The sequence below is a fragment of the Chiloscyllium punctatum genome, chromosome 2 (assembly GCF_047496795.1).
Source record: "Chiloscyllium punctatum isolate Juve2018m chromosome 2, sChiPun1.3, whole genome shotgun sequence".
Taxonomy (NCBI): domain Eukaryota; kingdom Metazoa; phylum Chordata; class Chondrichthyes; order Orectolobiformes; family Hemiscylliidae; genus Chiloscyllium; species Chiloscyllium punctatum.
In genome coordinates, this window is record NC_092740.1 from 113,571,677 (window position 1) to 113,583,951 (window position 12,275).

A 12,275-nucleotide genomic window follows, 5' to 3' on the forward strand; every position below is an offset into this window, starting at 1 on the left:
TCTGAAGTAGTTATAGATTCACTGATCACTAAAAGCAGGAGAGAAAAAGATTCGAATAAAAATTATGATAGCAAACCAGTCTCAGACAATAAAAGCCGCTCCACTCCCCCCAACCACCAACTCCATATCATTACAGGGAGAAATGAACATTCAACCTACATTCCAATGTCTGAACACATAAGGTACCCAAGGGTAAAGATAGGGATGCCTAGCAAATATGGTAAGATACAACTTGTAAGCAAACCACATAACTTTGTTGGAACTGATAACAATTATCAAAAATCAATATTCTTTTGTACTTGCTGCAATGAGGTTAATAAGGAATTTAAAATATTCTAAAGTGATAGGTAAGTATCCAATTAATTGGCAATTAACAAGGAGTACCCCAAGCACAAGCTCGCGAAACAGGTGAGGGAACATTTCTGGTCCATAAGCACCAACCAACCCTACCTTCCAGTGGCCATCCATCACCACTTCCCCCCATCACCCCCGACTCCCTCGATGACATGTCGATTCTGAGCCTCCTCCACTGCCCAAACATGGACATCCACAAGGGAGAACACTGCATCTTCTGCCTTGGGAGCCTATAACCACACAGCCTCAACATTGAATTCACCAGTTTCCAAATCATCCTACCTCATCCGAGATCCAATCCAGCCTCTTGACCTGACCTACCTGTCCATCTTCCTTCACACCTATCGGCTCCACCCTCCACACCGACCTATCACTATTCTGCATCACCTATCGCCATCCCAACCCTACTCGACTCTCCCTACTTATTTCTTAGCCCCCTTTCCAGTCCTGAAGAAGGGTCCTGCCCAAAATATTGACCCTCCTGTTCCTTGGACGCTGCCTGACCTGCTGTGCTTTTTCCACATCATATTTTATTGACAGCATCTGTAATCCTCTTTATCTCGCAATTGACATGGTGCAGCTGGCAGATGTCTGGGTAGGAACGTACTTGAATAAGTTATGAAAAGCCTCAGGAAGGGAGATGATAGCATGGGAAACACCATGAAATAAGTTGCTGAGTGCAGCAGTACTTCATTCGGGTTAAGGATTATCAACAGTCAAACTGTTTCAAGAAAAAGGCTGAGGCAAACTTGAATTGCATAAAGTTAACAAACACACAACATCAGGTTATAGTCCAACAGGTTTAACTGGAAGCACACTAGCTTTCGGACCACCGCTCCTTCATCAGGTGGTTGTGATGAAGGAGCGGCGATCTGAAAGTTAGTGGGCTACCAACTAAACCTGTTGGACTATAACCTGGTGTTGTGTGATTTTTAACTTTGTACACCCCAGTCCAACACCGGCATTTCCAAATCTTGAACTGCATATGATGCTGTACCAAAGATCCAATTACGAAGAGATAACTCAGCGCTGCTGACAAATAGTAAACAAAGGAGTGTGCATGCTAAATCTAAACTGTATAGGTTAAGACATTACAAAACTTATGTGTGCCTTAATGCTCTGGAGAAAATGAAGCTGTACCGAAAATAAAGTTGCAATAAAGATTACCCGAAGTGACCCCGTGATTTAGATCCTCCTTGGAAAACAGTCACCATTTGCTTTTCTAATTACTTGCACACATGCTAGCTTTTGGTAACTCATGAATATCCAGGTCTCTTTAGACACCTGTATTCCCCCCAATCCATCAGTACCTTTCTTAAGCAGTATGAATATCTTTACACATATTTATATAATAATACAAATGCCATGTTCTAGCCTATAAATTTAGCCTGTCCAAGTCCCCTTGAAGCCTCCTTGCATCTTCTACACACTACATTCTCAACCAGTTTTGTCATCAGCAAATTTTGGATATACTACAACTGGACCTCACCCAAACCGTTAACACAGATTGTGGATAGTCTAAAAGAGCAACAAAACACTTTCTTTTATATTTCGAATTGTGGACTGAAACACGAAAAGGACTTTTTTTAAAGCCAAGAACTGTGGAAAGGATTAATGCACTTTTTAAAACCAAGTTATCTGTCTCTTGGTAAAAAATGTTGTTTACATTGTTGTTTCCTTAAGCAGCATGGACAAGCTTCTGCAAATGAGGCCAGCAAAAAGTAATTAATCAGTCTGTGAAATGATGAGGAGTTTTTGATCACAAAAGCCTTCTGCCTGCCAATAAATGCTGAATAGTTTGTGGGTGTGCATGTTTGGTTAGAAGCCATCAGACCTCTAGAAAGTGAGTCAATGTCCTTCTCTATGGAGTTAAAGGAAATGTAACTTGAAGAATGCCAAATTATTTCCTTCCACCGGTTGCTGTAAGCTGTTGCTTTGAACCAATAAATCAGAGACTTTTTTAGTTCTGAACCAATCCCTCTGTGCCTCCTTCAAGCAAGTGAAAGTACCAGAGAAGGAAGATGGAGGAGCAAGTCCTGACAGGCCAAAAGGATCATTGCAGCAAAGCCTATAAACAGGGACCACTCAGCTACCTTTGCATTCTGTCCATATCATCCATTTTTTTTGTGCCCATCTGTGTGTGAAGGAGCAGTTGAATTGGGGGATGGGGAGGTAAGAGTTTTAAGTTTATAGTTAAAAATATTCATGGTTCATATATCATTACATGCAGCTACAATCTATTAATGTGGTCCCTGAGTTCTGCCGACCTGGGTCCACTTTGGGGAAACTTGTACACTTTTATAAAATCTAGTTTTTGTGACAACTCCAAGAATAGCAGTGTTTGGTGCTGCGATGAGGCATTACAACAGAAAATTCTGGAGAAACTCTGATACCATCTCTGGAGAGAGAAGCAGAACCAAGGATGTGACTCGGATATCTTCAGAATGGTTTTGCATTGTGAATAGTGTATCTGGGACATGTGCAGATCACATCTTATTGAAGATATTGTTGAAGCTGGACTGCAAAAATACGATATTGTATTAATTCCCAGCAGTCTAACCAGTCTTGTTCAACCTTTAGATGCCTCTTTAAACAAGGCATTGAAGGATATACTTCGGAAAAAGTGGAATATCTGGAAGATTAATGGAGGGAAGACATTCAACAAAAGAGAAAACAGAAATGCTTACAACTCTGCGTGAATGGGTCCTTGAGGCTTGTGAAAATTTTCCTATTCGACCACTCTGTGATCAGTTGACATAGCAACTTAAAAACTTAAGTAGCGAGATATGAAAGACGGTAGATTCTAACCCTCAAAAAATATTACTTGTGGATAAGTTTACCCCCTACTTTTTGGTTCAAATTTGGTCTCCTTTTTCATGCAAATTGCCAGCACTTTTACTCTGTATACACTAAGATAATATTTTTTGACTCAAGGATTGGAAAATATGACTTTACAAAATCAATTCTGTTTTTTATTGCAATTTACAATTGTATTTAAACCTGGGCATGCCGGACAAGGGTTCTTCACTTACCTCTTCCTGTTGGTCAACCAAATTATAACAGGCTAAAACAATGAAGTCATTCCACCATGCAAGACCACCAGTCACAGCCATATTCTGTTCCTAAAAATAGACATGCATGGATTGGAAAAGGTCACCAGAATAATTTATTTTACAAACATTTCTGGTATCTGGATCAAATACTGTTAAAATACTTTTCCTTATTACATGGCAAACATGGTGTTTTGCTTTAACATAGTTAAGCTAACGGTACTTGTTAAGCTCTGACGGATGTCGAATGTCAAAGTCACCAAAAAGGACTTGTGTTTTAAACGATTTGTTCATAAAAAGCTGTGAAGAAATAGCTATAGATGGCAACAAGTCTATTGCTACAAAATTTACAGATTCAAACACTCTTAAGTCACTTAACATCTTCTAATGTACAAGACACAAATAAATCTCAATCATCAAGAGATCTCCAGAATCAAATCATAGTTTCAAAGAACAAAGAACGCAATTTCAACAGACAAAACCACAAGTTATTGCAGGGTAAAAGGATAAACTAAAAAGACCTGCTAAGGGGAAGAAAGAAATCTTAGTGATTGTGGTGGAGGAAGACAACTGCAGCTTAAAACTGTTGTAATGTGTTAATGGGCAAGGCAAAACCAAAAAGACTAAAACAAGAAAACAGCAGATAGTTCCAATCCCTGTAAGAGGGAATCAACAGAATTTTTAAAATATGAAACAAGAATACTGTATATATTTGCCAAGCCATGAGACTATTTTCACAATCTACACACCAATGGGATACTAGGCAATCAATACAATAGAAAAATGTGTCAACGAACTTAAGTAATCAAAAAGACAGAGGCTGATGTGCTTCAGGCATTATAATTGAATTTTTAAAATTGCTTGTCACATACAATTTTAGGAATTTGTACATCATTTAAAAGAAAGCTGATCTTACTGATCTTATCTGACTCACCTGCAAAACATTATTCATACTGGTGATAATGTGATACCTTTGCCCTCTAGATTGCTATGCTGTAAATCTTTAGAGAAACTGGCAACAGCTTCAAGAAAACTACAGCTGTTGCTTTTTGAGCGTCAGTGAGACATCCTTATGCTTTTAAACTACTGTGCCACATCAACCCACATCCATATTCCTTCATACAGTTGACAATCCAAAGAGGTCAAAGTCTCACTACGTTCAGTCTTGTTAACTGTCTTGAATCTAATTATGCTCGGTACTTTTAAAAAATTTATTAAAATATATAAAGACAATGATTGTGGGGCACTAGTGGTGCAGTGGCAGTGTCCCTATCGCTGGACCAAGAGGCCTGGTTAAAGTCTCATCTGCTCCAGATGGCTGTAATAACATCTCTGAACAGTTAGAAATATCTATGAAACTAATGATGGCATGCTAGATCTGAAATTCACTGCAGCATAATCAAGCAAGTTTTTAAAAGGATACTTATAGAATGCAAAACCTGAATTGCTACATTAAAAGATTCCATACCTTGTTACTAATAAAGATATTAAGATTGATACCTTCAAAACTTAAAGGTAATAAAAACAACACAAAGCCTGATATTAACAAGCTATAATACAATGAAATAATACAAAGAACTGTGAATGCTAGAAATCTGAAACAAAGACAGAAATTGGAGAAATTCAGGAGATCTGGCAGCATCTGTAGAGAAAAAGGAGAGTACAGTGACACTTCATTAGAGATGGCTGCCAGACTGGTTAAGTTGCTCAAACAATTTCCATTTTTGTTATAAAACAAGTAGTTTATTGCCTTAAGCAGTGAAGTGAACAGTATACACGAATCACTCATTGCATTGGAATTCTGCAAGTGGTAATTTATCTGCCAGTAAACCACTGAGTCAGGTCCTGTACTCCCGCTCTTCTCAAACCAGCCAGAGATAAGAGATTTCATATGCATCTTGATCAGTTCAACTGCAATTTTAAGAAACCTCACACTAAGATTATTTAAAATCGCACTCTCAATACAAAAGTACTGGCTGACCTTGAACTTTATTTCATCTTTCTGCCTACTTTCCATATCCCTTGAATCCCCCAAACACCAAAATTTTGCCGTACCCTATCCTTAAACTTACTCAAATACAATTTATTAACAGTCACAACCATGAGGGCTGAGAATTCCAGACAGTGAAGTAACTTTTCCGAAATTTTCAGACACCAAGATGTTGCCCCATGTTTGGATACCATTCCCCCCACCCTCGATCAGTGAAAGCAGTTTCTTAGCTCTATTCCACAAAACCTCTTGAAAATTTTGCATTTCTCAATGAGATTGCTTTTTATTTTTCAAACTCCAGAAAGTACAGGCCCAATTTAATCAACCTTTAATCAAAAAAGACAAGCAATCTCTTTCACCCCATGGACCAATTTAGGAAACCTGTGCTACACTGCTTTCAATGCAAGCATATCGTTTTGAAAATGTGGAGACCAAAACTGCACATAGCATTCCAGATATGGTCTTACTAAAATCCTGTACAATTTTCACAAACCTTGATCTCACAGCACTAAAAGTTCACATATTATTTGCCTTCCTCAATGCTTCCTTATAAGAATGTACCCAAGTTTCTTTGGAGATTAAGAAGTTTCAAATCACTTTTACACATTTCCCTACATTATACGCTCTGGGCCATCTGGTGGGAAGAGAAATAAATCTATCACAATGTATGTAATATTTCAAACCTTCTCTTTCATAGGACTACCAAACCTGTGCAGGTAGTAGGGAATTATAGGACTGGAACAAATTAGAGAAACAGAAGCATGAGGATGGAATTTTGCATGTGAGAGTTTGAGAGAGAAAATGCTACAGAAAAGCAGCAAGGTTTAATAAAGTTAATATTTCAAAGTTGCAATGCTCAAAAAAGACTAGCAGCATTATCTTGTACAATACAGAGACTGTTTGCTTCAACATGCAACACAACAGGTGACTGAACAGTAAACCAAAGTACTCTTAAGTAGTAATACAAAACTGTAAAGTAAAGACAGAATCTTATCTCCTTTCCTTAATCAAGTTATCCCTGCTTAAACTGATAGAATTAAGACCAAATGCATCTATGTGCAGGATCATGTTAGATCAAATAAAATCCAGAACATCAACTACATTTTATTTCGGTTTGAAAGTGTCTTTGAAGAGGATACAGTTAAATGCTTCCATACAATCTTGCGGAGAATTAAAAAGAATGAGTTTCGCAGACTGACCAATAGTCTGACAGTATGCAAAAAGATTATTGCTTCTTACTTGGCTGCAATAATTTTCATACTACCCAACATGGTCTTACAGGCTGGCACAAAAATATGATGAGGTGGACGGGTCACCCACAATCTAGTGTCTCATTGCTCTGAATTCTGCATTGACATTCAAAGTTCTAGCCATCACTTGTCAGGACAGTAAGAAGCTGCATTTCCACATCTGACTGAAAAAATGGGTGCGGTAGCAGTTTGTTATAAATATGGCACTGCCCATATAAATCATATGGTGATTATATCAAGACATCCCTTCCATCTGAGCAGTCACTTTCTCCCTTGCACCCTCCTAAAACACTGCCAGCAGCCAGGAAGAATAAATCAGATAAAACATGAGGTGCAGGATATTCCAATGGAAGTGTACACCCTCACCAGGCTGACTGAGTTTGGGGAACATCACTTGAATGAAGACAATTGCATCGCTTAATTCAGGACAGATCCTGAACAGAGGGACTCTAGGTCAGTACGCAGCAAAATCTCATAACAAAGCCAAGCTTTGGTGAAATAGTTAAAACATTCTTCAGGATCTGGGACGGCAAGCTATTGTAGTTGCTGCCGAAATGTAGATGAGACACAGTAAACGAGTCCCATTAGACCTAAACTGAGTATGAAAACTCATAGCCTGTATCCAGGAGAGTGCGCACCATGGAATACTCACCTACATCTGGTTTGGAACAATTAAATTGCTTAGCAAAAACCCAAATCAGAACTATTCAAAATAAACATCTGGTTAAATGTTCTGGTCAACCTGGTTCTAATGGCGGTTGATACTGGTGTGGCCGTTTCAGTCATTGCAGAACCAGTCGTTAACAAAGTTCACTCTGGACCCCAACATTTAAGTTAACACAAGACGTTGGCTAGACTGAGAATCAATACCAGGGAAACTTGACATATTACAAGTACAACTTTGATTCTGGTCTCTTATGAGACCAACTGGTTCATTTGCCACCGATTGTAGTGAAAGGCTCAGGCCCAAGATTGATGGGGTGAAACTGGTTGAGAACGATTCACCGTGACTTACTCAACATAGTTCGATTAGAAAATGGCTGGTCTAGGGACTTTCAAAGGAGCCAAGTTACCTTGCATCTTAACCAGGAAGTAATCCCATGATTCTGGAAGGGCCACCCAGTGTAATTTGCCTTACAGGCAAAAGTAGAGGCTGAAACCAGAAGGCTGGAAAGTGAAGGAATCAAACTAGTCCAGCATGTGTAATGGGCAACACTGGTCATACCAATTACGAAGCATGATGTGTCGGCTGCCTTTTAGGGGATTTTAAACTTTTTTGCAGCTGAACAATTAGCTAATCCTTCACAGAGGATTTATACACAAAGCTGGCAGAGGTCTGTCCTTCCTGAAGCTGGACATGAGCCATGTATACTTGCAGTTAGATGATGATTCCCAGAGTATGCTACAATTAATACACAAAAGTGTTCGTACCAATATACAAGATTGCCATTTGGGGTATCGTCAGCTTGTGCAATTTTTTAGCGCATGATGGGGAACATTTTACGAGGTCTATTCCACGTCGCTATTTATTAGATGATGTGTTAATAATGGGGAAGACCAATAAGGAGCACTGAGACAACTCAGACTTCATCCTTAAACGTTTCTCCCAGATGGGCATACACCTCAGAAGGGAAAAAATGAGTGTTTCAGGTACCCCAAAACACTTACTTGAGCTACAGAGTTGACAAGATCGGTAGATAAAGTGAAGATGATCAAAGGTGCCCTGGCTCCCAGTCTGTACTCGAGCTTAGTACTTTCCTTGGAATGGTGAATTATTATAGAAAGTTCATGCATAACATGGCATCTATCCTGGCACCTTTGCATTAACTCTTAAAAAAGCATCAACCTTGGAAACGGTCATGTAGCCAAGCTACAGCTTTCGGGGAAGTAAAGAAACAGCAATCATTTTCTAAGATGTTGGCACATTATGATCCCAAGTGAGATATGGTATCAACATACAATGCTCCCTGTATGGCATTGGGGTAGTATTAGCGCATAGGTGGCCCAATGGAGTGGAACGCCCAGCAGAGCATAAAGATGCCCAGAGAGAGAAGGTAGGCTTGGCGAGCACATTTGGAGTCAAGAAGTGCCACCAATACCTTTACGGATGTAACTTTGTAACAACAACACACCACAAACCCTTCCTAGGTCTACCTAAGGATGATAAGGTAGTGCCATCCACAGTTCAGGCAGAATTCAGCAGAGGGCTCAAATTCTCAATGCACAAGTTGGAACGTCATCCAGGAAGGCCAAGTAGCAAATGTGGATGCATTGAGCTGTCTCCTGTTGGCAGACACACCATCAGTGGTACCGCCACTGGAAGAGTCTGTAATGGTTTTAAATTTTCTGGACACACGTCTATTCACAACTGACAATATCAGACTTTGGATGCAGAAGGATCTGATCCTGGCAAAACTGAAACAACTGGTGGTGGTGATTGGGGAAACTACAATCAGAACTGAAATCTTTTAATGATCCCAAGAGACCAAATCATAGTAGAGTACAGCACATTATTATGGGAAGCAAGAGTGATTGTCCCAAGCAAACATCACTGCCTGATACTGGCTGAACTCCATGAGGGTTATCCAGGAGTTTTCAAAATGAGGATGTTGGTGGTAGGTTATGTCCAGTGACCAGGATTGGATGCAGATGCAGACACAGCTGCATTGATGGGGCAGTGCCCAGAGTGCAAACAAGGAAAAAAATCACCAGCACCTCCCCCATATTCGAGGGGCTGACCAGGAAATCCTTGGATTTGGTTACACATTTACAATGCAGGTCCTTTCATGGGCTCAACATTCTTAGTTATAGTAGATGCCCAAACTGGCTGGACGTGCAGAGAGTTCATTCATCAAACATGGGGACGACGATAGAAAAACTGCGTGCATCTTTGTGATACACGAACTCCTAGAAGTATTGGTCACAGAAAATGGGCCATTATTTACCAGCAGGGAATTTGTACATTCAGAAATGAGAGACAGTTGACTTCAGGGAATAAAGTTTAGTGTAGGAAGCATGGAAATGGCCCTTCATGGGTAAAAGACATGGTCAACTTGAGGTCAGATCTAGTGATGTATGAAGTTAGGGTAGGTGTGATGGTCCTGAACAAGCAAGTGGACCATATGAAAGTTGCAAACACGCAAATGGTGTGGTAGTAAAACTCACCTGGCTCAACAGCTTTTCCAACTGTTCCGGAACTGCAGATTCTCCCCCTCTATCTAGCATTGAAAATACCTCGGAATTTGAGATGGACACAGTGGATGTAGCCGCATTGATAACTTTGTCATCTGAAGAGAATGAATTTCTTCCAAGACACTCCAGGAGGAAGAGGCACCTACTGTGCGTTATATGCTGCCTGTATCAGAGGCAGAGTGGGAGGAACCTAATCTGGTGCTACAACCGCCCCCCAGGACAAACTACAAAAAAATGGACTATGTCCTCAAACTCAAAAGGGGGCGGATGTTGTGTTTGTAATGAGGTCAGTCAGGTAGACCTCAGAATACTCTAATTTGTTCTCTAATTTGGGACTATAAATTTAGTTTAATCAGACAGCCTGACAGATAGAACAGGAGTGAGAGCTGGCTCTGAGGGAGCTGGATCAGTGCCAAGCACCATCCACTCATAAATAAAGGGTGACTTGGTGACTGGATACTGGCCTCTGTGGAACTACTTCAAAATGAAAATGGAAAAGCAACATTTCATTGTAGTCAGGGGCTGTCTATGACAATTGTAGAATAGAGTGCAGACAGTGAAAGGTTCTATTCTGCATACGAGCACTTCATTAGACGTGAATGATAAAGCAAGAAATCCAAAAAAAAAATTCCTTGCCACAATGAACACACAATTTCTGAAACATTTAAAAATACATACATCAACTCTTGTCATTACCTTGGATGACTGATCAGTACTGAGATCAGAAGAGTTAACGGTTAATATTTCAGGTCTGATCCCAAACTAAATTACCCATTCTTAGCTGGTCTTCATTGCTTCTGAATTAATGGGTTCATGTCTGCCAAGATCTTTGTTCCTGTAGGCAGGCAGATGTCAGGCAGAGACAAGTTTGGACTCAACTGTATTATGACAATGGTCAAACTGCTGGCTGACAACCAAAAGGCAGACTCATTTCATGAAAAACAGTCACTGGTTGAAATAATACTTGTAGGGGAGGGAAGGAAAATCAAAAGACAAAGGAAAAAGCATTAACATAACTAAACAGTAATTCTAATATTCCAGTTAAGTTCACAGCGTACCTGGGTAATATTTCCAAAAAGCTTCCATTTCCTCGTAAACAAAGCATAGTGCGCAATTCCATATTTGCCTGCTACTGCAACACACTGACCCAGCTGGTCTATTGCTGCAAACTGAAGAAATAATAAAATACGAATGAAATCTCAGGAATTCATTTGAAGTTATATGATTTTACATTTACTTACTGGGATAAAAAAAATCTCACCTTTATTGGCCAGTTACTTTCTAGATAGGTACTATGGATCTACAGAAGGAAACAAACAAGTTACTTAATCTTTGGGGTTTAAAAGTAGTTTTGACATTTAACTGCATTTAGTACTACAGCAAACTTTTTATTAACTGACACCTAAGGGACTAGCAGTGTGCTGGCTGATCAAATATTCCCGGTAATCAAGAGGTACACGTAACCACGGTATTTAAGGCATGTAGGTTTTGCTGATTTATTAACAGTGCCGGTTAAAACTTGCTTTTTTTAAACAGCTCCATCCAAGTTGGCATCTAAATTTGCTGATGACATAAAAATGGGTGGTAGATAATGTTGCGATGAGGACATTAGGAATCTGCAAGGGGCTATGAATAGTTTGAGCAGAAATGTGTCAGATAGAATTTAATCGCAGAAAGTGCTCGTGCACTTCGATAGGAAGAATCAAAAGGTAGATTATTTAAACAGACAGAGATTCCAAAAAAAAAAGATACAGCATAAAGATCTGGATACTCTTATGCATGAACCTCAAAAGGTTATGATGCAAGTGCCTTAAGTAATTAACAAACAGAACATTTCCTTCACTGTTTGGGGGTTAAACTTCTAAAAATAGTAAAGTCTTGTTACAACAGTACAGGGTATAGGATTTAGTCCCCACATTTACAAATGGATGCAGTAGCATTCAAGGGAATTCAAAAGAAAGTTACTAGATCAATTCTTGAGGTGAAGGGGTTGACTTATCAAGAATGGTTTAATAAGGAATTGTGGTTTAATAAGGAATTGGAATCCCTTGTTAAATGGAAGAGGGCGGCCTATGTAAAGATGAGGCGTGAAGGTTCAATTGGGGCGATTGAGTGTTATAAGGTAGCCAGGAAGGTTCTGAAGAGAGAGCTAAGAGCAGCAAGGAGGGGACATGAAAAGTCCTTAGTTGGTAGGATTAGGGAAAACCCTAAGGCTTTCTATAGGTATGTCAGGAATAAAAGAATGACTATGGTAGGAATAGGTCCAGTCAAGGATAGCAGTGGGAAGTTGTGTGTGGAGGCTGAAGAGATTGGGGAGATACTGAATGAATACTTTTCATCAGTATTCACTCAGGAACAGGACATTGTTGCCGATGTGAATACTGAGTCACAATTAATTAGAATGGACGGCTTTGAGGTATGTAGGGAAGAGGTGTTGGA

At 39.7% G+C, this 12,275-nt stretch overlaps 1 protein-coding gene across 1 annotated transcript in view; it reads right to left on the reverse strand.

Moving 5' to 3' along the window:
* The window catches only part of ric1 (RIC1 homolog, RAB6A GEF complex partner 1), a 207,380-nt gene that overhangs the window by 51,910 nt on the left and 143,195 nt on the right, over positions 1 to 12,275 (reverse strand). Inside the window, exons 13-15 of the mRNA XM_072587420.1 lie at positions 11,098 to 11,136; positions 10,895 to 11,005; positions 3,387 to 3,476 (exon numbers count right to left, since the gene is read on the reverse strand). Coding sequence (XP_072443521.1) covers positions 3,387 to 3,476; positions 10,895 to 11,005; positions 11,098 to 11,136 — 240 coding nt within the window. The remainder of the gene's footprint in view (positions 1 to 3,386; positions 3,477 to 10,894; positions 11,006 to 11,097; positions 11,137 to 12,275) is intronic.